General features: G+C 44.2%; 2 protein-coding genes across 3 annotated transcripts in view; one reads left to right on the forward strand and one right to left on the reverse strand.

The window, feature by feature from the left end:
- Window positions 1–8,298: 8,298 nt before the first annotated feature.
- On the forward strand, window positions 8,299–22,386 carry znf142 (zinc finger protein 142). 2 transcript variants are annotated; one of them, XM_084161854.1, is made up of 9 exons: window positions 8,522–8,595; window positions 8,980–9,005; window positions 15,316–15,802; window positions 15,923–16,156; window positions 16,392–17,216; window positions 17,315–17,492; window positions 17,812–21,085; window positions 21,278–21,383; window positions 21,513–22,386. In XM_084161854.1, exons 3-9 carry the CDS (start codon window positions 15,328–15,330, stop codon window positions 22,049–22,051), a joined length of 5,631 nt encoding a protein of 1,876 aa, XP_084017980.1. In that variant the 5' UTR covers window positions 8,522–8,595; window positions 8,980–9,005; window positions 15,316–15,327; the 3' UTR covers window positions 22,052–22,386. The 2 variants fall into 2 exon arrangements, with proteins under 2 accessions (XP_084017981.1, XP_084017980.1); XM_084161855.1 differs by lacking the exon at window positions 8,980–9,005 and having other exon boundaries at window positions 8,299–8,595.
- The window catches only part of plcd4b (phospholipase C, delta 4b), a 28,300-nt gene continuing 23,294 nt past the window's right edge, over window positions 22,380–27,385 (reverse strand). The window contains exons 10-16 of the mRNA XM_084161856.1: window positions 25,061–25,222; window positions 24,627–24,777; window positions 24,355–24,471; window positions 24,106–24,281; window positions 23,831–23,963; window positions 23,456–23,605; window positions 22,380–23,164 (exon numbers count right to left, since the gene is read on the reverse strand). Of these exons, the coding sequence (XP_084017982.1) occupies window positions 23,064–23,164; window positions 23,456–23,605; window positions 23,831–23,963; window positions 24,106–24,281; window positions 24,355–24,471; window positions 24,627–24,777; window positions 25,061–25,222 (990 nt within the window). The 3' untranslated portion in view covers window positions 22,380–23,063. The remainder of the gene's footprint in view (window positions 23,165–23,455; window positions 23,606–23,830; window positions 23,964–24,105; window positions 24,282–24,354; window positions 24,472–24,626; window positions 24,778–25,060; window positions 25,223–27,385) is intronic.

Here is a 27,385-nt window from a genome sequence, read left to right on the forward strand (position 1 = left end):
CCTTACTAATAATAACTTTGGACTTGTTGTCGTTTCTACTGTAGCACACCATATGTATGTATAGAGCATAATGTATTTACTGTTTTATTCACATATTTTCATGTACTGGTGACAAATCATGCATTCCGATTCTTGCATAGATTGTAATTGACACATCTGATGTGTGTAAAATACTTTTTGGAAGGTTGTACTGATTATGATGCGCTAATGCTAAGCTAAATGCCAGCTATGTGTTGCGTCATGTTTGTTGCCATCATACAATGCATTCTGGTTGACACGTAAATGTCTCAGACCAAAGATGTTATAACAAAACGAGGTGAAGGGATGGTTCACACGACTGATTAATGCCGCGTTCAAAACAACTGGGAACTCGGAACTGTGATATCTCTGACTTCCAACTTCAGCGCGTTCAAGACAACTGGAAAAACAAGGTCCGACTGGGAAAATTTGTTTTGAACGGTGATCCAACTCGGAATTCCAACTCGGGAACTCTGACCTCTTTCTAGAGCTCTGACCTTCCGACCTGAAGATGACCGACTTCATGATTTGACCTTGTTTTTTTCCCCCTGAGTTCCCAGTTGTCTTAAACACGACTAATTGTAACTATCGTTTGCCAGCTCAGACCCCACTTTCCAGAGGTTTTATTTATATTTAGCTTATAAACTTATCCTGTGTTTTCCCCCCATTTATTGATAAATCCCCCCTCATAGTAATATTTCCTGCATCATAGCCCCCCATGATACCTTCCCCCATTTCTACCCCCCATGGACTTGAAATCCCCCACTAAACTAAAACTAAAATGGTTTCAACCAAATCTGGCAACCTTGTTTAGCTTTCGCGCTACATTTAGGCTATGCAGTAGGCTTGTATTTGGGGTGATGATCTGTGAGGTGATAACATTTTATTTTCTTTGTGATTTGTCAAAAACTGTAAAAGACTTTTAAGTCATGCTCCAGTTCTTGTATACACTGTAACAAGTTCATCGAAGATTTGTAATATGCTGAGAAGTGGCCAAACTAAGTTGATATTTTTCAGGCAATGGGCACAGCCATCTTTGACTGTTTATTTGCGTCTTATAGTGAATGGCATTCTGGGATTAGGGAGTTTTCGCGTGTCAAACAAACAAAAATGGCTGCCATCATAAAGAATTTAGCTGCTGTTAGCTTAGCTGACACGCATCTATTTTCTAAACAATATTACATTTCTCCCTTGTACTCACCAGAGATGCTGTTGTAAACCAGAGATGTACACATACAGAAAATTTATTTCAATTGACTGATTTCCTTAAAAGAACTGTAACTCAGTAAAATCTTTGAAATTGTCGCATATTGCATTTATATTTTTGTTCAGCGTGTGTGTGTATATATATACAGTACCAGTCAAAAGTTGGGACACACCTACTCATTCAAGGGTTGTTCTTTATTTTTAATATGATCTACATTGTAGAATAATAGTGAAGACATCAACACTATGAAACACATATAGAATCATGTAGTAACCAAAAAAGTGTTACACAAATCAAAATTTATTTTATATTTGAGATTCTTCAAATAGCCACCCTTTGCCTTGATGACAGCTTTGCACACTTTTGGCATTCTCTCAACCAACTTCACCTGGAATGCTTTTCCAACAGTCTTGAAGGAGTTCCCACATATGCTGAGCACTTGTTGGCTGCTTTTCCTTCACTCTGCGGTCCGACTCATCCCAAACCATCTCAATTGGGTTGAGGTCGGGGGATTGTGGAGGCCAGGTCATCTGATGCAGCACTCCATCACTCTCCTTGGTCAAATAGCCCTTACACAGCCTGGAGGTGTGTTGGGTCATTGTCCTGTTGAAAAACAAACAATAGTCCCACTAAGCTCAAACCAGATGGGATGGTGTATCGCTGCAGAATGCTTTGGTAGCCATGCTGGTTAACTGTGCCTTGAATTATAAATACATCACAGACAGTGTCACCAGCAAAGCACCCCCACACCATAACACCACCTCCTCCATGCTTTACGGTGGAAACTACACATGCGGAGATCTTCCGTTCACCCACACGTGTCTCACAAAGACATGGCGGTTGTAACCAAAAATCTCCAATTTGGACTCCAGACCAAAGGACAAATGTCCACCGGTCTAATGTCCATTGCTTGTGTTTCTTGGCCCAAGCAGGTCTCTTCTTCTAATTGGCGTCCTTTAGTAGTGGTTTCTTTGCAGCAATTCGACCATGAAGGCCTGATTCACACAGTCCCCTCTAAACAGTTGATATTGAGATGTGTCTGTGACTTGAAATCTGTGAAGCATTTATTTGGGCTGCAATTTCTGAGGCTGGTAACTCTAATGAACTTATCCTCTGCAGCAGAGGTAATAATGGGTCTTCCAATCCTGTGGCGGTCCTCATGAGAGGCAGTTTCATCATAGCGCTTGATGGTTTTTGCGTCTGCACTTGAATAAACTTTAAAAGTTCTTGACATTTTCCGTATTGACTGACATTCATGTCTTAAAGTAATGATGGACTGTTGCATGGGCGGTGTGTTCAATAGGGCGATATGGGCGACGCACTGCCAAACGGGAAAAGGAAGGGATTTTTTTCCTAATCAATTATATCATGGCAACAGTAGTTCAGTGTTCACGTCTGATCTGCCAGCCACTAAATGTCCAATCAGGCTAAAGTCGTGCTTCAAATGTCCCCGCCCGTTTTGGGGCGATTTCAGTCAGGTTGAAAATCGCCCAGAAGTCTCTCATAGCCTCTAATGTAAAATATTTTTTTTTCAAATTTCTGAGCTTTCAATACATTCTCTATGGGTGTCTGAGGGCATGCACTTACGCGCTTTCGTCATACGTAACGTAACGTAACCATGAACGGCAGACAGCAACGCTTGGACAGCGACTGGTGTAACCGACATGCACCATCTTTCAGAAAAGATTAAGAAAAATGAGCTGTCAAAGACCCACATTGATAGCTGTTTGAGATTGTCTGCTTTGGTGAGAGTGAATATTGCCACTCAACTGGATGAGGGATACAGGCTAGCTGTCCGCCGCCACAACGATGAGGTTAGCAACAGCAGAGTCGTGAACACTGTCTACGAGAATCGAGACGACCTCATAGAATGTTTTGAAGCCATCCGGACGGGTTCATTGGGTTCATTTGACCAGCCCACCGTACCAGAAGCTACAGAATAAGGACATCGATGCTGTCTTTATCAAACGTGCCCTCGACAGCTTCGCAAGCAGTGTGCAGGCCATAAGGTAAGATAAAGATTAAACAATATCATTCGATCTTTCTCAAAGCAGAGCTTTATTTGAAAATGTATGCATGAAAGGAGACTGCATTTGTGTTTGAAATTACATTATTGTCATTATATATGGCCAGTGGTGTAATCTATCTTATTTTATATACTATGTGTACTGTACAGTGGTGCTCATAAGTGTATGAACACATTCTAAAGCTGACTAAAAAGAGGAATAAAAAAATCATCTTTTGGAAATTGATCTTAATGACTTAATTAAAAAAGTTGGAAAATCCAACCTTTAAGGACACCAATTTTCTTTTCTTTTTTATTCCTCTTTTTAGTAAACTTTAGCATGGGATCATAAGCTTATGAGCACCACTGTATACTGTGCTGAACATCCAGGCTATGTGAGACACAAAGGCTAACTTAAACACTAAAGACTTTATGCATCCCTGCCCATTTTAAGTGGAACTGAAGTATTGTACTATACATGGATACATTGCATATACCTGTGCATCACATAGACAACAATACTGTACAAAGCCAACAAACACATTGGTCTGTTTGCCTTCAGGGACTCCTCTCAACAGCAGCTGCAAGAAGCAACAGGAGCCAAAAGACCCAGAACAGCTTTGAGAGAAGAGGAGAAGCAGAGGCTGTCTGAAGAGGTCTGCAACACCATCCTGGATCACACCAAAGAAAGGTTATCTTTCTCTGGCCACCTTGTGAGTGCTACCTTACTGCAAGCAGACATGTTTGAAAGGTACTGCCATTCAAAAAAATAAAAAATCTGTTCATGTTCATTTTTACAAATCTATACAATTGGCCAGAATATGGTTGTTCATATTTACAAATCTATACAATTGGCCAGAATATGGTTGTTCATTTTTACAAAGCCATACATATTGTTTATGCAGTGTTGAGGAATGTGAAAGAACACCCTTGATTATTTTTACTGTGATAACTTATTTTGCTTTTGTAAGCCAACACTTTTGAGATCAGTCAATAAATGCTTCTGGTATTGACTTATATGCTGCCCCTGTCTTCATGTTGTTGCTGGACATATCTTTTTAAAAATGTGTGTAGGTCACCTAAATCATCAGAAAAATTGCCCCTCCTGAGAATTTTTTCAGGAGCCGCCACTGGACTGTTGTTTCTCTTTGCTTATTTGAGCTGTTCTTGACATAATATGGACTTGGTATTTTACCAAATAGGGATATCTTCTGTATAACCCTCCTACCTTGTCACAACACAACTGACTGGCTCAAACGCATTAAGAAGGAAATAAATTCCACAAATTCACTTTTAAGAAGGCACACCTGTTAATTGAAATGCATTCCAGGTGACTACCTCATGAAGCTGGTGGAGAGAATGTCAAGAGTGTGCAAAGCTGTCATCAAGGCAAAAGGTGGCTATTTGAAGAATCTCAAATATAAAATATATTTAGATTTGTTTAACATTTATTTGGTTACTACATGATTCCATGTGTTATTTCATCGTTTTGATGTCTTTACTATTATTCTACAATGTAAAAAAATTGAAAAACCCTTGAATGAGTAGGTGTGTCTAGACTTTTGACTGGTAGAGTATACAGTTGAAGTCGGAAGTTTACACACACTTAGGTTGGAGTCATTAAAACTCGTTTTTCAAACTATACTTTTGGCAAGCCGGTTAGGACATCTACTTTGTGCATGACACAAGTAATTTTTCCAACAATTGTTTACGAACAGATTATTTCACTTATAATTCAGTGTATCACAATTCCAGTGGGTCAGAAGTTTACATACACTAAGTTGACGGTGCCTTTAAACAGCTTGGAAAATTCCAGAAAATTATGTCATGGCTTTAGAAGCGTCTGATAGGCTAATTTACATCATTTGAGTCAATTGGATGTGTACCTGTGGATGTATTTCAAGGCCTACCTTCAAACTCAGTGTCTCTTTGCTTGACATCATGGGAAAATCAAAAGAAATCGGCCAAGACCTCAGAAAAAAAAATGGTAGACCTCCACAAGTCTGGTTCATCCTTGGGAGCAATTTCCAAATGCCTGAAGGTACCACGTTCATCTGTACAAACAATAGTACGCAAGTATAAACATCATTGGACCACGCAGCCGTCATACCACTCAGGAAGGAGACGCGTTCTGTCTCCTAGAGATGAATGTACTTTGGTGCGAAAAGTGCAAATCAATCCCAGAACAACAGCAAAGGACCTTGTGAAGATGCTGGAGGAAACAGGTACAAAAGTATCTATATCCACAGTAAAATGAGTCCTATATCGACATATCCTGAAAGGCCACTCAGCAAGCAAGAAGCCACTGACATTTAAATGTTTCCCCTTAAACCACTGGAGTGTTGCTTTAGCAGTATGCTTAGGGTCATTGTCCTGCTGGAAGGTGAATCTCCGTCCCAGTCTCAAATCTCTGGAATACTGAAACAGGTTTCCCTCAAGAATTTCCCTGTATTTAGCGCCATCCATCATTCCTTCAATTCTGACCAGTTTCCCAGTCCCTGCCGATGAAAAACATCCTCACAGCATGACGCTGCCACCACCATGCTTCACTGTGGGGATGGTGATCTCGGGGTGATGAGAGGTGTTGGGTGTGCACCAGACATAGCATTTTCCTTGATGGCCAAAAAGCTCAATTTTAGTCTCATCTGACCAGAGTACCTTCTTCCATATGTTTGGAGAGTCTCCCACATGACGTTTTTTTCTGGCCACTCTTCCGTAAAGCCCAGCACTGTGGAGTGTACGGCTTAAAGTGGTCTATGGACAGATACTCCAATCTCCGCTGTGGAGCTTTGCAGCTCCTTCAGGGTTATCTTTGATCTCTTTGTTGCCTCTCTGATTAATGCCCTCCTTGCCTGGTCCATGAGTTTTGGTGGGCGGCCCTTTCTTGGCAGGTTTGTTGTGGTGCCATATTCTTTACATTTTTTTATAATGGATTTAATGGTGCTCCGTGGGATGTTCAAAGTTTCTGATATTTTTTTTATAACCCAACCCTGATCAGTACTTCTCCACAACTTTGTCCCTGACCTGTTTGGAGAGCTCCTTGGTCGTCATGGTGCCGCTTGCTTGGTGGTGCCTCTTGCTTAGTGGTGTTGCAGACTCTGGGGCCTTTCAGAACAGGTGTATATATACTGAGATCATGTGACAGATCATGTGACACTTAGATTGCACACAGGTGGACTTTATTTAACTAATTATGTGACTTCTGAAGGTAATTGGTTGCACCAGATGTTATTTAGGAGCGTCATAGCAAAGGGGGTGAATACATATGCACGCACCACTTTTCCGTTATTTATTTTTTAGAATTTCTTTCATTTCACTTCACCAATTTGGACTATTTTGTGTATGTCCATTACATGAAATCCAAATAAAAATCAATTTAAATTACAGGTTGTAATGCAACAACATAGGTAAAAAGCCAAGGGGGATGAATACTTTTGCAAGGCTGTTGGAATTTCAATGCTCAGGTAGATGGAAGTAGTCGTGGTCCCTATGTGTGTTTGCTTACTAAAGCAGTCCAATTTGGAGATAACATCAATTAATTAATTCACGACAACATGAGATGTTGTATTTTGTATGAATTATCAGAAACAAATATTATTGCATTAATGTTATGCAAGAACGTGTATATCAGACTCATTGAGTATAATGGTGAGTGCCATTAAAACAATGCTATAATGGTGAACGCCATGAAATAATGTTTCCATGTAAATTGTCAAAAGAAGATCAATCTGCAATGATGTGATTACGTGGTGTAACCTACACATGTACTATGGTTCTCAGATTGTTTGGTGTATTTCAGGATCTGATATCCTGAACCCTGATCTTGCATAAGGACATCCAAGACATACACTACATGGCCAAAGGTATGTGGACACCTGCTCATCAAACATCTAATTCCAAAATCATGGCCATTAAAATGGAGTTGGTCCCCCTTTTTTTTAAAATGTTTTTATTTTATTTTATTTTTTTGTCTCTTATCCAGAGCGACTTACAGTTAGTGAGTGCATACATTATTTTTTAGACCCCCCGTGGGAATCGAAACCACAACCCTGGCGTTGCAAACGCCATGCTCTACCAACTGAGCTACATCCCTTTGCTGCTATAACAGCCTCCATTCTTCTGGGAAGGCTTTCCACTAGATATTGGAACATTGCTGCGGGGACTTGCTTCCATTCAGCCACAAGAGCATTAGTGAGGTCGGCACTGATATTGGGCGATTAGGCCTGGCAGTCAGCGTTCCAATTCATCCCAAAGGTGTTCGATGGGTTTGAGGTCAGGGCTCTGTGCAGGCCAGTCAAGTTCTTCCACACCGATCTCGACAAACCATTTCTGTATGGACCTCGCTTTGTGCACGGGGGCATTGTCATGCTGAAACAGGAAAGGGCCTTCCCCAAACTGTTGTCACAAAGTTGGAAGCACAGAATCGTCAAACCAAATGTTATTGTTCACATACACATATTTAGCAGATGTTATTGCGGGTGTAGCGAAATGCTTATCTAGAATGTCATTGTATGCTGTAGCGTTAAGATTTCCCTTCACTGGAACTAAGGGGCCTAGCAGGGGTGGGAAACTCCAGTCCTCAGGGGCCAATCAGGCCAATCACCAATCAGGCCCCTGAGGACTGGAGTTGCCCATCCCTGCTACAGGATGCTACTAGGATAAGACACATGAGGCTTTAAGCCACTAGGCAGACCTGGACAATTATTTTCCAAACTCACTGTTCAAAGCACGCAGCAGCGATGTATACCTCTCCCGCTGGTCATCTGATAGGGAACAGACTAGTAGTGTTGGAAGGTGGGTAAGATTGTTGGCTGCCATTCCATTTATGCCATTCCAACCATTACCTCCCCAAATAAGGTGCAGCCACCAACCTCCTGTGAGATTTCGTATCATACACAGCGTTTTACCGCATACTTTTATTTTGAAGGCAAAATCAGAAAACCGGAAGTCTTAATGCTGCTGTCGGACGCTAATGTCACGGATAGAACAATGAGGTATTAGTTATCAAAAGTCTTTGCTAATGTTGCTGCCGTGAATCATGTGTCGACCTCTACAATACTTCCGGTGTTCTATGAAAATAGCTCCGTATTTTCAGGGCGCAGTTGTTGTTAATTCCTAGTCTTCAAATGCACTGTCATTATTAATGCAAGACCAAGCAAAATTACCGAAAATGATTTTAATTTTCAACAATATACCTAGCTAGCTATATCTATATGCTGTCCATATACGCCCTGAGTGTGAAAGTAATGATGATGAGATTCTTTCAACTGGAAATGCTTAATCATTGCTCCAACAAAACAAACATGGTGATCGCGTCCTTTGGTTATTGAAGTGGCGATTTACCCAGCTTCAATACCTTATTAAGGTAAGGCAGGCTCATTAAATGACTTGGCTAGTTTGTTTATGTTAATTACAGGTAAACATATGTAACGATATCCATCAGAATAAAGGTCAATTTAGAAAGGTCTGACGGGGTAAAATGCATTGTATTCCAGAGACAAAGAATCTCGGAAGTTGACGTAGTAGGTCAGAATTCTGTTTCAGAAGTGCTATCATTATTCAGCACTGCTGATAATGGATTTGTTACTGAAGAACTCGAAACATAAATTCGAAATGCTAATTGTGTTTATTAGCTAGTACTTAGTTTTTAAAGAGGGCCAGAGTGTACATGGTCATAATACCCATAAAACCTAGCGGTCAAACACAGAAATGGTTCCAATCGGTTTTTCACCATTCCTTTTTCCCACAGGGGATTTTAGAACCACTTCAAACAAGGTATGTGTTTCATGTAGGCTTTTCCTGGCGTGACGTTTTGATAACTGGTCGAAAGTTTTAGAACACCTACTCATTCAAGGGTTTTTCTTTTATTTTTACTATTTTCTATATTGTAGAATAATAGTGAAGACAACAAAACTATGAAATAACACATGGAATTATGTAGTAACCAAAAAAGTGTTAAATAAATCAAAATATGTTATATTTGAGATTTTGCCTTGATGACAGCTTTGCACACTCTTGGCATTCTCTCAACAAGCTTCACCTGGAATGCTTTTCCAACAGTCTTGAAGAAGTTACCACATATGCTGAGCACTTGTTGGCTGCATTTCCTTCACTCTGCGGTCCGACTCATCCCAAACCATCTCAATTTGTTTGAGGTCGGGGGATTGTGGAGGCCAGGTCATCTGATGCAGCACTCCATCACTCTCCTTCTTGGTAAAATAGCCCTTACACAGCCTGGAGGTGTGTTGGGTCATTGTCCTGTTGAAAAACAAATGATAGTCCCACCTAAGCCCAAACCAGATGGGATGGTGTATCGCTGCAGAATGCTGTGGTAGCCATGCTGGTTAAGTGTGCCTTGAATTCTAAATAAATCACAGACAGTGTCACCAGCAAAGCACCCCCACACCATAACACCTCTTCCATGCTTTACGGTGGGAAATACACATGCGGAGATAATCCGTTCACCTACACCGCATCTCACAAAGACACGGCAGTTGGAACCAAAAATCTCAAATTTGGACTCCAGACCAAAGGACACATTTCCACCGGTCTAATATCCATTGCTCGTGTTTCTTGGCCCATGCAAGTCTCTTCTTCTTATTGGTGTCCTTTAGTAGTGGTTTCTTTTCAGCAATTCGACCATGAAGGCCTGATTCACACAGTCTCCTCTGAACAGTTGATGTTGAGATGTGTCTGTTACTTGAACTCTGTGAAGCATTTTTTTGGGCTGCAATTTCTGAGGCTGGTAACTCTAATGAATTTATCCTCTGCAGCAGAGGTAACTCTGGGTCATCCTTTCCTGTGGCGGTCCTCATGAGAGCCAGTTTCGTCATAGCGCTTAATGGTTTTTGCGACTGCACTTGAAGAAACGTTAAACGTTCCCAAATGTTGTCTTAAAGTAATGATGGACTGTCGTTTCTCTTTGCTTATTTGAGCTGTTCTTGCCTTAATATGGACTTTGCCTTTTACCAAATAGGGCTATCTTCTGTATACCACCCCTACCTTGTCACAACACAACTGATTGGCTCAAATGCATTAAGAAGGAAAGAAACTCCACAAATTAACATTTAAGAAGGCACACCAGTTAATTGAAATGATTTCCAGGTGACTACCTCATGAAGCTGGTTGAGAGAATGCCAAGAGTGTGCAATGCTGTCATCAAGGCAAAGGGTGGCTATATGAAGAATCTCAAATATAAAACATATTTTGATTCGTTTAACACTTTTATGGTTACTACATGATTCCATATGTGTTATTTCATAGTTTTGATGTCTTCACTATTATTCTACAATGTAGAAAATAATAGTAAAAATTAAGAAAAACTGAGTAGGTGTTCTAAAACTTTTGACCGGTAGTGTATGTATGTGTGTGTGTGTGTGTGTGTGTGTGTTATATATGGCTCTATTTACTCTGATTCGAAAATGATAATTTGCATAAAAGTAGACATCATGCAAGACTACAAATCAATGTAAGCTCCTGCACGTCATCTATAGCTGACACCTTTGCTGTCAGCAAGCTAGAAACTATCTACCTTGATCCAAAACGAAAGATATATTGAACATTTCCATTTACTGTTCCATGTTTTAACTAATATTTGTCTTATTTATGCATTTGGTCTTGTCTTGTACAGAATATAGCTCAGTTGGTAGATCATGGCGTTTGCAATGCCAGGGTTGTGGGTTCGATTCCCACGGGGGGCCAGTATGAAAAATGTATGCACTCACTAACTGTAAGTCGCTCTGGAGAAGAGCGTCTGCTAAATGTAAAATGTATGTAGTAGCAGTCAGATATTTACTATGTGCCATGAATACTAAGCTAGTTTTTTTTGCAAAGAAGCTAGCTAGCTAGCTACCTAGTTGATATTAGCAACAGACCCTTATTTTACCAGCTCCTCGTCTTTAGCCGGTGGATGTCCGATATTTAATCCCTTATATCTGCCAACTATATGAACTAGGTGAAATCTATTTCAATTCATGGTGTCGGAAAGGATTCAGACCCTTTCACCTTTTCCACATTTTGTTACGTTACAGCCTTATTCTAACATTTATTAAATTGTATTTTTTCCTCATCAATCTACACACAATACCCCATTATGACAAAGTAAAAACAGGTTTAGAATTGTTTGCAAATTTACAAAAAATAAAAACTGTATTCAGACCCTTTACTCAGTACTTTGTTGAAGCACCTTTGGCAGGGATTACAGCGTTAAGTCTTCTTGGCTATGACGCTATAAGCTTGGCACACCTGTATTTGGGGAGTTTCTCCCATTCTTCTCTCCAGATCCTCTCCAGCTCTGTCAGGTTGGATGGGGAGCGTCGCTCCACAGCTATTTTCAGGTCTCTCCAGAGATGTTCGATCAGGTTCAAGTCCAGGCTCTGGCTGGGCCGCTCAAGGACATTCAGAGGCTTGTCCTGAAGCCACTCTTGCGTTGTCCTGTTGGAGCAGGTTTTCATCAACGATTTCTCTGTACTTTGCTCTATTCATCTTTCCCTCGATCCTGACTAGACTCCCAGTCCCTGCTGCTGAAAAACATCCCCACAGCATGATGCTGCCACCACCATGCTTCACCGTAGAGATGGTATTGGCCAGGTGATGAGCGGTGCTTGGTTTCCTCCAAATGTGACGTTTGGCATTCAGGCCAAAGAGTTCAATCTTGGTTTCATCAGACCAGATAATTTTGTTTCTTATGTCAGAGACCTTTAGGTGCCTTTTGGCAAACCCCAAGCGGGCTGTCGTGCATTTTACTGAGGAGTAGCTTCTGTCTGGCCACTCTACCATAAAGGCCTGATTGGTGGAGTGCTGCAGAGATGTTTGTCCTTCTGGAAGGTTCTCCTATCTCCACAGAGGAACTCTGAAGCTTTGTCAGTGACCATCGGGTTCTTGGTCACCTCCCTGACCAAGGCCCTTATCCCCCGATTGCTCAGTTTGGCCGGGCGGCCAGCTCAGAAGAGTCTTGGTGGTTCCAAACTTCTTCCATTTAAGAATGATGGAGGCCACTGTGTTCTTGGGGACCTTCAATGCTGCAGACATTTTTTGGTACCCTTCCCCAGATCTGTGCCTCGACACAATCCTGTCTCTGAGCTCTACGGACAAATCCTTCAACCTCATGGCTTGGTTCTTTGCTTTGACATGCACTGTCAACCATGGGACCTTATATAGACAGGTGTGTGCCTTTCCAAATCATCCCCAATCAATTGAATTTACCACAGGTGGACTCCGATCAAGTTGTAGAACATCTCAAGGATGATCAATGGAAACAGGATGCACCTGATCTCAATTTCGAGTCTCATAGCAAAGGGTCTGAATACTTATGTAAATCAGGTATTTCTGTTTTTTAAACATTTCTAAAAACCTGTTTTCGCTTTGTCATGTGTATTGTGTATAGATTGAGGATTTTTAAAAAAAAGGATAAGGCTGTAACGTAACAAAGTGGAAAAGTGAAGGTCTGAATACTTTCCGAATGCACTTTAACTTTTTGACATGTTCTGTTGCAGATTCAATGCCAAATTAACTCATTGCAGAATGTATCCATAATCATGAATAAATAAGCATATTTATTTGACCAGAATGCACATAGTCACCCATCAATCACATCAAACACCTGAACTCCAACAATTACATTGTTTTAAAGAAAACAAAATGTTAAACAATTCATACATATGCCTTTTATAAACAGCATATAAACATATGACTTGAAGTAAATATTACATGATTTATTAATCAATGCCACAAACCTGGGACATCGGAGAGAACCAAATATCAGAGTGCACACAGATTCTTCTGCTTTTCCATTTTAAGAATTAGACCAGCACAAATAACACAACATGTAAAACAGCATATTGTGATTTTTGGTGGGTGAGTTACAAATTGAGAAACAACTGGATGCGTAAGGTAGGTTTATTATAAAATACTAGGTCAACTCCAGCAGAATGAGAAACGCACTTAACTGACTCAAAGCAAGGAAGCCATTCCTAAACGCAGCTATATCAACACCCTTCTTGTCAATTTAACAGGTCCATGTTGCTTATGTCATTTGTGAGCAGCACATTTGCCACAGCATTCAGTCCAAACCCCAGAATAAGCAGGAGGACAGAATTACACAGGTGAAAAAAAAGGTAGCAAAAACAATACAGCACAACACTTTTAAACGTGTTACTGAGTCTAGATGTTATCAAATCAGGAGAAGAACAAGTGAAGGAAGCAGCATAGGGAAAATAGGTGAAAGTAGGGTGGGCTTATAGAGATAAGATGGAGAGTTACATGGTGTCCGAAGTTGAGGGACCATGGGGCATAAAAGGCATTGTGTGGAATAAGGAGTAGCTACAGGGATGGTTGGCAATGGAATAAACATAAAATGGTGTGCTTATCCACCCCTTTTAGGTCGTTGTCACAAATATCCGGCCCATGTCCAGTTATACTCGGGGTCTCAGCTTGTATCCCTCGACGTCATTCTGTCTCAGTTGCAGCATTCAAATCGTGGTCATCGTGTGTATGTGAATCAAGACATTAAAGTTGATGAGTGAGCACATCATTTCCACAAATTGAGCCATACACAATACAACTTAAGCATTGAGGACAGCATTTTGTTGACAACATGGTGGTTTACACTATGTCTACTGTGTGTGAATGATGGAAGAATCTTACCCAAGCTGTAGGTCCATTTCAGTATGTGTGGTCACTTAGGCCTGCACATCAACCAGTACTGGGACCATTGGAGACTTGAAGCTTCCTCTCAAAGTGCTGCTTGAATGTCTTTGGGTCTGCATCTATAAAGGTCAAGTACAAAATGGAGAAAGTTAACAATCTGTGTCTTAGATTGAATTCAAAGTTGACACATGATCAACTAAGCAATACGATGCAACAAACTACTACACATATGAAAGACTGTACCACACAGGCCAGTACAATAGCCTACACATGGAGAGGAACCTAAAGGCACATACAGTACCAACTAATACTACTCACCCGACAGAACAGGTGTGGACCAGTGCTGCCTTGGCTGCAGTCTTCTGGTCCGCAGCAGCTCCGTTATATATCAATACAGATCTGAATGGCAGGAGTGTGCATAAGCTTTTGTTCCAGCCCAGCTCATACCTGATTACAAATCATAGCCTATCGTCGTGATTCGTTATGTTGATTAACATGTTGATCTTGATTAAGTCAGGTGTGAGAGCTGGGCTGGGACAAAACCCTTGCAAGTAGAAGAAACATGTTTACTCACCCTATTTGTAGAGAAATGCCAATGACATCCTCCTCTTTCATGTTGCCGAAACGGTCTATGACTTGTCATACAGAACATGCTTTTAGTTTTTGTTGTCCTAGGCTACCTGGCTGAAATGCTTGCCCGCTAGCCTAACTTCCTTTCATGGGCAACAATGAGCCAGCTAGTTAACCTACTTAGCCTACTACATCTAGTTACATATTGATTTTCAATCCTCTAAGGCAAGGGGCACAGTGTATGAATTTATGGTTGGATCAGAATCGCCTTTATAATCATTGACCAGTACGGAGAATTAAGTAAAACCACAAGTCCAAATCCTGGTGCACCAGGACCATTCACAGTTGAACTTGCTCAATTTAGCGCAACACACTTTTATTATATATATTTTTTTTTTATCAAGGGGGCGTGCTGTGGGATTATTTTAGATACTCTTTGAAGAGGTAGGGTTTCAGACATTTTCGGAAGATGGGCAGGGACTCTGCTGTCCTAGCTTCAGGGGGAAGCTGGTTCCACCATTGTGGTGTTAGGACCGAGAAGAGCTTGGACTAGGCTAATCCTACCCCATTGATTTTAGATCACTCAGTTGTGAGTTTATTTGCATGCATGCAAACAGATAGTACTGTTTACAACTGTTATAAGCTATGAAACAACACAGTGCCTATAACTGTAAATACATAGGTATGGACACCTAAGGTAAACATTTTCTTGTATATTCCTCCCTGTGTGATCAGGCAGCTCCAGTAGTTGACATTTCACTGTGACATAGTCCTTGGTGATAGGCACACTAACTCATTGTTATTTAATATTAATTGCCTAAAACCTGTCATGTTATATGGCATAATGTTTTTAATATTTTCTCAACAGACAAATGAGCCAATGGAGACTGAGGAGTTGTGTCTCTGTGAGAAGTGCGGGAAGGAATTCTCAGATAGCAGCCGCGTTTCCTCTCACCTTTGCACTGCTGATTTCACCAAAAAGGGACAGTTGACCCGTTATAAGTGTCCTTTGTGCGATGAGGTCTTTGCCATGCCAGGTGTGCTGAAGCACCACTTCCAATGCCATCGGAGGGAGGAACCTACAGGTCCATTCCACTGCTCCGAGGAGGGTTGCCAGTTCAGCACTTCACACCGGTTGGTGTACCAGGAACACCTGCACTCACAGCATGCTCTGACCCTTGTCTCTTGTACCTTCCGGTCCTGCACCTTGGCATTCCGCACACATGCCGAGATGGATGGGCACTGGCGTAGCCATATGCCCTTCCACTGTCCCCGCTGTGACTTTGTGACCGCTCATGCTAAGCAGCTGAGTACCCATGGGCTGGAACATGACCGTTCACTTGCTGCACCTGAGGGTAAGCTTTTAGAATAAATGCATCGTTCTCCACACACACAAACACTCATTCACACACATTGTTATATTTAGGGTAGAGCCTACACTGGATGCCTCAATTTGTGAAAATGTTTGTGCTCAGGTGACAAGGTGCCAACAACGACAGGCCAGGGTGGAAGCAGCCAATCGGCTCTGGAGACCAGCTCTGGAAGGCCAAGAAGGGCCTGGAAACGCAATCCAGCTTATGTGTCATCACAAGAAGAAGATGAGGATGAAGAAGAGACACAGCAGCACAACATCAACAATAGAGCCAGTGAGGAGGTGCAAAAAGACAAATCATCTGCAGCTACAAACATCAATGAGAACCCATCTAAAGGTAGTGTGGGATCTCTAGTCCTGCTTTGGCATTGTTGTTCTTCTCTTCTGTGTTAAGGACCATTCATGTTTTCTGGTGAGGTATTATCTCAGGTAAATGTTGTGCTGACCATAGCACTTTAATCAGGTTTAGGTCAGTAAATGTAGGTCTACATTTACATACTAGGAAATAAGTTGTTCTGTTTCATTTGTTTCATTACAAAAGATAACACCCGCATCTCCTCCCTGTCCTGAAGATCATATTATGGAGGGCACGGAGCATATGTATCGCACTCACATCTGCCCCGAGTGCCGCCGCTGTTTCAAGATGCGCTCCCACCTGCTGGAGCACCTCCACCTCCACTTCCCCGACCCCAGCCTCCAGTGTCCCACCTGCAATCACTACTTCACCAGCAAGAGCAAGCTGCGCATCCACATGCTTCGCGAGTCCGGCCAGAAGGTCCACCGCTGCCACCTGTGCGACTACGCCGCTGTGGAGCGCAACTCGCTCCACCGCCACTTGGCCAGTGTGCACTCCAATGAGGTGGGGGGCGACATCCACCCGGACGTCTACCCCTGCCCCACCTGCGGCAAGAGCTTCCGCCAGAGCCAGGCGCTCAAGGCCCACATGAAGTCTCACCACACGTCGCGGGACAGCCAGCCACTGGCCTGTTTCCAGGAGGGCTGCTCCTTCCAGACCTCTGACCGGAAGGAGCTCCAGAGACACATGGCCGATGTCCATGGAGTGAAGGCCGTAGAGTGCCGCCATCATGCCTGCAACGCCATCTTTGGTAGCCTCCAGGACATGGAGGCCCATTACCGGATGCACCTGGCCTTCCACTGCTCACAGTGCGACTTCTCCTGCTCCAACAAGAGCCTCTTCCGGCAGCACAAACAGCAAGGCCATGCCGGGGATGAGGAGTTGACCTGCAACTTCTGCCCCTTTGCCACGTTCAACCCTGTGGAGTTCCAGCAGCATGTTGGCCATTTCCATGCCAATGAGAAGATCCACCGGTGCCCTGAGTGCAGCTTTGTCACCGCACACAAGCGGGTCCTTCGACGGCACATGCTGATGCATAGTGGTGAGCAGAAAACTGTAACATCAGACTGTTCTACTCATCCATAGCTTCCAGATTACCAATTTTTAACAGTTCCATTATTCATGTATTTTTCTTTCAAGGTGAGAAGCCCCACAAGTGTAACCTGTGTGACTTCAGGTGCCGTGATGAGACCTACCTCTCAAAACACATGCTCATCCACTCAGATGACAAGAATCATATGTGTTCTGAGTGTGGATATGTCACCAAATGGAAGCACTACCTGAATGTGCACATGCGCAAACATGCTGGTGACCTTAGGTAAGTGATTTATGATTAGTTACAGTTCTTTTGCACATACATCTTAGAGAACTGACAGAGAAAATAGTGGTCTGTTTTATGGAGTGCATGCAGTAGTGTAGGGTTTTCTAACAGATAAAGGCGAGTCCGGCCAGAAGGTCCACCGCTGCCACCTGTGCATTACAAGATACTTTTTGTCTGATGTTCACCCAAGTTGATGTGTATGTCTGCTCTATCACCTCTTGGTGTGAGAAGTGGGATATCATATCAGGAGTTGGGTTCATTAAGGCCACACTTAGGCATTGAGAGATTGACATATCCAGTCTGTTTCCTCTCCTAGGTACCAGTGTGACCAGTGCTCCTACCGTTGTCACCGCACAGACCAACTGAACAGCCACAAACTCCGACACCAGGCCAAATCACTGATATGTGAAGTCTGTGCATACTCCTGCAAGCGCAAGTACGAGCTTCGCAAGCACATGCTCCTCAAGCACTCTCAGGGAGAGGGCCATCAGCCTCCCGTCTTCCAGTGCAAGTACTGCCCCTATCAGACATGCTACCGCCAGGCTCTGCACAACCACGAAAACTGCAAACATACCCGGACTCGAGAGTTCCGCTGTGCCCTCTGCCCCTACTCCACTTACAGCAGCACCGGCCTCTTCATCCACAAGAGAAAGGCTCATGGATACGTGCCTGGAGATAAGGAGTGGCAAGAGAACTATGCAGAGAAGGAGAGGGAAAACAACTCTGTGGACCTACTGCAGGGCTTCTACAAGATGCCAGCCAAGAACTCTGCTGAAGGTCCTGTCAAGAACCTACAGGAGAAAGTCGCTGGCTCTGCTGTTCAAAATGAACACAACCTAGAAACTGTAACCGGCCCCAAAACCACAGAAATGGCTAATACAAATTCTGATATTGTCCAAGTGGTAGTTGACAAAGGGATTCTGGCGAGTCACAATTCAACAGATAATCCGGAGCAATGCTGTACGTTAGTTTTAACAACAATAGCTAACACAGAGTGCACTGAGATGGCAAACATGCAGGGTGAGATGCCAAACAGCAGAGACCCAACTTACAGAAGACCCACAGTGGACCCTAAAGGATCTGACACCCAGAGGCAAAAGTCAGCATCTGCAAGTGAGGCGGAGGAAGAGGACATGGCTATGGAGGATTGCGATGACCTAAATGATTCAGAAGACAGGGAAGCTCCTTTGACCTCTACAAGGCAACAAGCAGAGGCTGCAGAGAATAACACACAGATAGCGGAGGTGTCTAGCGCAGCTAGCAACTCATCCGCTGAACCATTGGCGCAAAGCACCGACTCCGAGATCCGTCTGAAGGCCTTGAGGAAGCAAGACAAGGACCAAGCGGAGGCTCTGGTCTTGGAAGGCCGGGTGCAGATGCTGGTGGTGCAGAATGAGGCCGGAGAGGCTAGCATGTACCGTTGCGAACACTGCTCCTACGTGACTCGCAAGCAGACCTGTCTCCGACACCACTGCCATTCCCTCTGCCTCGCCAGGTGGAAGAGACTCAAGTGCCAAGCCTGCGGCGCGCAGTTCAAACAGAAGAGAGGCCTGGACACCCACCACCTCAGGAAGTGTCCCGCTCTGCAGAAGAACACCAGGAGGTTCATTGGCACGCCCTCTGCTGGACAGTCTGGAGAAAGGGACTCGGTACATGGTCAGGATAAATCCCAGAACCCTGATAAAACCACAACTGCAGATCAATCGGAGATAGTATCTTGTGATGTTGCGCCAACCAGAGATTCCATAGACACACAACCAGAAATTAGAGGAGAGGAACCAAACTTGTGCGATTTGACCAGTCCTGAAGGCTCCAGTGAGAGGGGATCTACAGCACTACAGAAAAGCCAAAGAAAGAAAGTTGGAAAGACAAAGAAGCAAGTGAAAGTTGGCAAGGTAAAGAGGCCTGTGAAGATTAAAAAGATAAATGAAGGGAAAATCTTAGGAAAGACGGACAAAGCCCATCCCGTGAACACAGAGAATGACAATGCGCATAGCTATACAGAAGAGGACAGAAAATTCACTTGCAAGACGTGCAGTTTCAGGTCCTCCAGGCTTGCAACTATAGAGCGCCACTGCTCGACGTGCACAAGGAAAACTCCCACAAAGAAGGCTGTCCGAATTGTAAGCTCTCTGGAACAGGATGATGACAGCGATGAGGAGGAGGAGAATATTAATGGGGGTTCTGAAGAAGATGTGGTTGAGATTAAGGTATCAAATCCAAGCTATTCTCCTAAGTTTTCCTGTCTCAACTGTCCTTTCAGGTGCAAACAAAAGAGGGCACTGAACAATCACAAGAAGCGAGGCTGCCTGAAGCTGGACGAGGTGCAGTGCCAACTCTGCTCGTTTGTGGCCAAATCTCAGAAAGCATTGGCCAACCATGTGCTGGTACATTGGAACTATGAGGAGGCGGAGGAGGAGGGGAATATTAATGGAGGTTCTGGAGAAGATGTGGTCGAGGTGAAGGTATCAAATCCCAGCCATAAGTTCTCCTGTCCCAACTGTCCTTTCAGGTGCAAACAGAAGAGAGCACTGAACAACCACGAGAAGCGAGGCTGCCTGAAGCCGAATGAGGTGCAGTGCGAATTCTGCTCGTTTGTGGCCAAGTCGCAGAAAGCTTTGGCTAACCATGTGCTGGTCCATCGGAAAGACAAGTTATCGCTCCTCAAAAAGGTCAAAAGGGCAGTTTTGCGTTGCGACCATTGCCCCTTTACTTGTAAGCAAGAGCGCTGCATGACCCAGCACGTGGCTCTGAAGCACGAAGGTGCCAAGCCCCACCGCTGCCGCTTCTGCCCGTTCAGCACCACACGGCGCTACCGCCTATATGCCCATGAATCGCTTCACACCGGCATGGGCCGCCACAGCTGCGACGTCTGCGACCAGACATTTGGCGCCGCCTCCAAGCTCCGGCAGCACCGCAAGCGTGTCCACGACAAACAGCCTTCCCATTTCTGCACCCTGTGCGACTACAGCAGCTACTCCCTCAACGATGTTGGACGACATACCCTCCGCTGCCACACGGGGAAGCTCCTGCACCCCTGCAGCCAATGCGAGGCACGCTTTAGCTCCGACACGGCGCTCAAGCAGCACTGCAGCCGCAAACACCTGAGCCCCGCCAGTGTAGCCTGCCAGCAATGTGACTTCATCTGTGGCAGCCAGGCCACCCTCAAGGTCCACCAGCAGAAAAAGCACCCTCAGCTGGACTGTGCCACCTGCCAGGAGACCTTCACCACCCGGGAGAGCCTGGAGGAGCACCGGAGGACCCACCTCACCCAGCAGTGCCCGCTTTGCCCCTTTGCCACCCGTAAGAGGCAGCCACTTACCCAGCACCTTCTTGACGAGCACGAGGATGGCCCCCCAGAGGACAAGCCCCTGAAGTGTCCCATCTGCGGCTTCGCCTGTCGCCACCAGCTGGTCTTTGAGCAGCACGTTCGCTCCCACGGGGGTACTCGCCTCTACAAGTGCACAGACTGCCAGTACTCGACTCGCAACAAGCAGAAGATCACATGGCACATTCGCATACACACAGGGGAGAAGCCCTACCACTGTGAGCAGTGCAGCTACTCCTGCGCAGATCCCTCTAGGCTAAAGGTGAGCATTGAGGTCCTTCACATTTTTCTGTAATGTAACATGGTACTACACCATTTTATTTGATAGAAGTCAGGTCCTCTCTGTCTATTACCAAACCATAGGGCTTAAAAAGTCTACAAGGACTGGTAGAGGACCATGTGTTACAAATGGCATAGTAGAGTCCCATTTATCATCATTATCATTACATTCTAGTATCACATGAGGATCCACCAGGAGGAGAAGAAGTACCTCTGTCCTGAGTGTGGCTACAAATGCAAGTGGATGAGCCAATTGAAGTACCACATGACCAAACATACAGGTACAAAGTATGAGTCACATACACACTATTGCTGTCATCATTTATAACATACATTTAGTTGGAATTAGATCATACATTTACCTTTCCCCTGCCCTTTCTTTCTCTCTTCACCTCTCCCTCCACCCTCAGGGGATAAGCCATATGCGTGCGACGAGTGCGAGTACCGCACCAACCGTGGTGACGCCCTCCGCGTCCACAGGGAGACGCAGCACTGCGACGCTCGCACCTTTATCTGCGAGAAGTGTGGCAAGGGCTTCAAGACGCGCTTCCTGCTTAAGACCCACCAGCGTAAGCACAGCGAGGAGCGGCCTTACGTGTGCGGCCTGTGCCGCAGGGCCTTCCGTTGGCCAGCTGGCCTCCGCCACCATTACCTCACCCACACCGACCAGCAGCCTTTCATGTGCTGCTACTGCCCCTACCGTGCCAAGCAGAAGTTCCAGGTGGTCAAGCACCTCCGGGGGCACCACCCGGACCAGCCCGTGGAGCAGGGGGTGGCCAAGGATCCCCACGCCCTCAGCCTAACCCTGCAGGAGGCCCGTCGGGGGGGGCTGGAAGAAGGGGCTGGGGTGGAGGAGGAGGGGATGGAGGTGAATGTACCGGATGGGGTGGAGGTGTTGGTGCAAGAGAGGGTGGAGGAGGTCACAGAAGGCCAGCAAGGAGAGGAGTAGAAAGGTTCAGGCCACTCAACTGGGACCTGAGAAAACAGACATTTTAGTGAATGTTTTGATGCAGTTTTCCTCATCCAAGCATGATGAGGACTGGGCTACAGCAGTAAACTGAATTAAACATCAACAACTGACCTTGTCTTATTGAGTATGCATGTACATATACTATTGCAAAGTGCACCATGAAATAAATATACAATTGTATGTTTAGTATTAAAACATTGCCAATTAATGGCGTATAAAACAATTGCTAACTGATAATGAATTACAAGAAATGCGCGGTTTAAAAATGTTTAACCAATAGGAATAACTTTTCATAATAAGATGTTTTCAAAACAGCAGGTCTTTAATTTCTCTTTATTTACAGAGCTCTATGCACATTCATACATTACAATATAATACTTTTACAACATGATGCATGAGATACCGATATAGTTTCATGCCACACTTTGAGGAACTGTATAAAATGTCTATAGAAATGTTTCGATGGAGGACTAATTGTTTATGCAGTTAAGTTACTCTACCAGCACACAATGCAAATGTTGAATACTTGAATGGTTATGAAACACTGATATAAAAACACAAAGGTCATTGCATAGTCTCTTACTCTAAAATGACTTGTGAGCCCTGCAGTATGTCAGTTGTTATATCAGTTTGATCAGCCAAGGCTATTGAACATTGCTTTAATGCATTCCCATGACATACAAGTAAAAAAAGATTATTTTAAAATACTTTATATTGGGGAAATGGGCAAAAAATCACTTAAATGCTGTGAATTCCCAGGTAATGCTGTCTAGGCAAGTGTATTTTCATCTTTCATCAGTGTGAGGCCCCACTGATGTTTGCTTGAACAGAAATTGGTATTTAGGCAGAAATACTCTAAAGCAGTTCATATAGATTTATCTTTTAATACTGATAACAGTTAATTTGTTGAAAGTGACAGCAATCATGAGGTATTGTAGCCCTCCCATGTGGTTGGAGTTTGCAGCATGTTATTCAGCCAATCATTGGGCCATCAGACTTCTGTTGTTACCTCAGAGATCTTGACATTGACAAACAGAGTAGACAGAGGGATAGCCGTTCCGTCTTTGGACAGGAGGTGGATGTGCCGATATCCTGGGAAAAGTGGGGAGAGGAGCCAGAAGAAATTCAGATTTCTGTCATGGAGATCCACTTAGAAACCATCACTCATACAGTAAAATATGTACATTTGTACATAACAGGCTTAAATAAAAAACACTCCTGCGATGTAAAATTCAGACAAGATTCATCAATTGATTTAACATTTAACCAGGTAAGTCAATAGGATAACATTCTTTTGTGCAATAATTTGAAGAACACTGCACTTGAGATTTACCAAGCTGTCCAGACTTTATCTCAGTTGTAATATGATCATGTCTATCTTACCTGGCTGAATACAGGTGAAGGGCACGGTGAACTGGCCCATGAAGTCATTCCTGGAGGCCTTGTCATAGTCCTCCACCACAAAACGCACTAGGGCCAACTCTGGGACGTGGACGATAAAATTGAGGGTCTCGTTCCACAAAGGGTTAAAACCTGTAGGCAGGGGGCAGCAGAGACCAGGTTTTAGGCAGCCAAGAGAAGGACTGGGGTTCTATGTCATGTTCTATCTAATTCACTAAAACATGGCAAGGTCTATACTATTTACATGTAAAAAATTATAATAATGATAATGCATGCATTTTCGTCTCCAAGTAGGCTGGGTCTGTACAAAGACCCCAATGAATCTGTTTTGTCAGGCCATGTAAGATGGTCCCTCACCGTTGTTGTCAATGTAACTAGTCTCTTGCTTGGCTTGGTCTTGTGATACTCCGTAGATCTCCACTCTAACCAGAGGGTCAACGATGGAGCCCTCCTTCTGGTTCACCTTTGGTAGCTGCTGCCCACTGATTACCTGATGGACACACACACACACACACAAACAATCAAGACTCGGACAAGTACAAACATGCAAAAACGAAACCTCCAGAACACAAACTGTACATGCACAAAGGCACACAACATAGTTGTATGATACAGAGCAGTTGTTTCTGGACCTGGATAGACAGTTGGAGTGATGCGTAGCCATCCCGGTCCTGGGGTCTTTCTGGGTCAAAAGAGTCATCATTCCTCATGAAGTCAGGTTTGAGGACGTAGCCACAGCCGCCATTCTGACTGAAGAGCCCATCATTCAGATCCATCTCCAGCCCAGCCGTCTGGACGTTCAGAGCCACTAGGAGTACAACAATCAACCAATCACGTATTTATTTCTATATGTATGGATGTTATTGTAGAATATGTCTCACCTATCTGACAACCCACGTTCCACAGCTCCTGTGGGTTGTAGTTGGAGGAATCGGTCCTCATGCCACTGGGATAGACCCTGCTAAGCTGTCTGCTGTTGTGTTGCACAAACTCCGTCCCTGAGAAAGACAGCCATACAGCGACGTTTTTTCCTATCCCCTAATCCAGGGGTCCTACAACAGTGAATGGGAGTGAATTCCTCACCGATGATCCTTGGCAATATATGAATACATTGTTTGCTATGTAGGTATTGCTAAAATAGTTCAGGGCGCACCTGTGTCCTTTGCAAGTTTCCTGGCCTTGGATTCAGAGAAAGATGACATTTCGTAGCACTTGGAGTGCAGGCGAGAGTACTCAAAGCTGTGAAAATGGACACTCTTGCAGTACACCACCAGATCCGAGAGTTCCCTAGAGAACTTGAATTTCTGAGGAGACAGGAAATGACATGACTACGTAAGTGACCAAATCTCACCTGCTTTGTGGCTACTGAACCAAGGCAAAACATGATTAGCTGGCAGGTCAAGGTGCAGTGTTCATTGCTTGCTAGTGTGTGATAGACAAAAACATGATCTAGATTTTTTACATAATGGCAGGATGTATTAACAGTAATAATGTGTGAATGTATAAGTGTAATAGTTGGCGCAGATGACGGCAAGAAGTTGCCAGACGTTCACCTCCATCCATCCATTTATCCAACCATCCCCATACCTTATCATGGAGACAAAGGGCCTCTGCAGACAGGTTTTCTGCAGACGGGCTCTCAGGTTCAGCCTCATCGCTGACCTCATCAGTGGCCTCATCGGTCAGCGTTTCACTTTCTTCTAGGCTGCCAATCTTCTTTGCTTTCAGCAGGATCTTTCCCTTCAGATCCTAATATGGGTATGCACGCATGCACATGCATACATACACACACACACACACCTCATAGGATATTCCTCATAGGAAGTGTCTGCCAATCATAAACTTGAGTATTGATTATCTAAAGTGCTCTGAATGGAAAAATAATAAAACAAATCACTGGAGAAAACAGACTGTACTCAGTGGCGGAATGCGAGGGGATGCTGGCGGTGCACGTGCACTGGAGCCCATGGCCATGGGGGGCCCGCAAGTCCTCACTATTAAGTTATGCATGGGATCCCTAGTTACCTGCATACCGGGCTGTATAATTTTTTACACCAGACTTGTCAATGTTCAATCACAATGTCCACTATGAACCATTGCAAAATGCATTATGCTGTTTATCTATAAAACAGGCCAACAACAACACATCCCAATCATGGTTATTTGTAATTTAAAACATGTTTGGGCACTACATAAGTCACCTAAATACACTGCTCAAAAAAATTAAGGGAACACTAAAATAACACATCCTAGATCTGAATGAATGAAATAATCTTATTAAATACTTTTTCTTTACATAGTTGAATGTGCTGACAACAAAATCACACAAAAATTATCAATGGAAATCTAATTTATCAACCCATGGAGGTCTGGATTTGGAGTCACACTCAAAATTAAAGTGGAAAACCACACTACAGGCTGATCCAACTTTTATGTAATGTCCTTAAAACAAGTCAAAATGAGGCTCAGTAGTGTGTGTGGCCTCCACGTGCCTGTATGACCTCCCTACAACGCCTGGGCATGCTCCTGATGAGGTGGCAGATGGTCTCCTGAGGGATCTCCTCCCAGACCTGGACTAAAGCATCCGCCAACTCCTGGACAGTCTGTGGTGCAACGTGGCGTTGGTGGATGGAGCGAGACATGATGTCCCAGATGTGCTCAATTGGATTCAGGTCTGGGGAACGGGCGGGCCAGTCCATAGCATCAATGCCTTCCTCTTGCAGGAACTGCTGACACACTCCAGCCACATGAGGTCTAGCATTGTCTTGCATTAGGAGGAACCCAGGGCCAACCGCACCAGCATATGGTCTCACAAGGGGTCTGAGGATCTCATCTCGTTACCTAATGGCAGTCAGGCTACCTCTGGCGAGCACATGGAGGGCTGTGCGGCCCCCCAAAGAAATGCCACCCCACACCATGACTGACCCACCGCCAAACCGGTCATGCTGGAGGATGTTGCAGGCAGCAGAACGTTCTCCACGGCGTCTCCAGACTCTGTCACGTCTGTCACATGTGCTCAGTGTGAACCTGCTTTCATCTGTGAAGAGCACAGGGCATCAGTGGCGAATTTGCCAATCTTGGTGTTCTCTGGCAAATGCCAAACGTCCTGCACGGTGTTGGGCTGTAAGCACAACCCCCACCTGTGGACGTCGGGCCCTCATACCACCCTCATGGAGTCTGTTTCTGACCGTTTGAGCAGACACATGCACATTTGTGGCCTGCTGGAGGTCATTTTGCAGGGCTCTGGCAGTGCTCCTCCTGCTCCTCCTTGCACAAAGGCGGAGGTAGCGGTCCTGCTGCTGGGTTGTTGCCCTCCTACGGCCTCCTCCACGTCTCCTGATGTACTGGCCTGTCTCCTGGTAGCGCCTCCATGCTCTGGACACTATGCTGACAGACACAGCAAACCTTCTTGCCACAGCTCGCATTGATGTGCCATCCTGGATGAGCTGCACTACCTGAGCCACTTGTGTGGGTTGTAGACTCCGTCTCATGCTACCACTAGAGTGAAAGCACCACCAGCATTCAAAAGTGACCAAAACATCAGCCAGGAAGCATAGGAACTGAGAAGTGGTCTGTGGTCACCACCTGCAGAACCATTTCTTTATTGGGGTGTCTTGCTAATTGCATATAATTTCCACCTGTTGTCTATTCCATTTGCACAACAGCATGTGAAATTTATTGTCAATCAGTGTTGCTTCCTAAGTGGACAGTTTGATTTCACAGAAGTGTGATTGACTTTGAGTTACATTGTGTTGTTTAAGTGTTCCCTTTATTTTATTGAGCAGTGTATTTGAATGTATTGATGACAATACATCTATTTGATTCATATAACAAACCTCACTGAACAGTTACAATGTCATTTTTTATTGGTGTGCAAAGATTGCTAGAAAATATGCAAATACTGTCCAATGA

The sequence above is a fragment of the Coregonus lavaretus genome, assembly GCF_964263955.1.
Source record: "Coregonus lavaretus genome assembly, chromosome: 5".
Taxonomy (NCBI): domain Eukaryota; kingdom Metazoa; phylum Chordata; class Actinopteri; order Salmoniformes; family Salmonidae; genus Coregonus; species Coregonus lavaretus.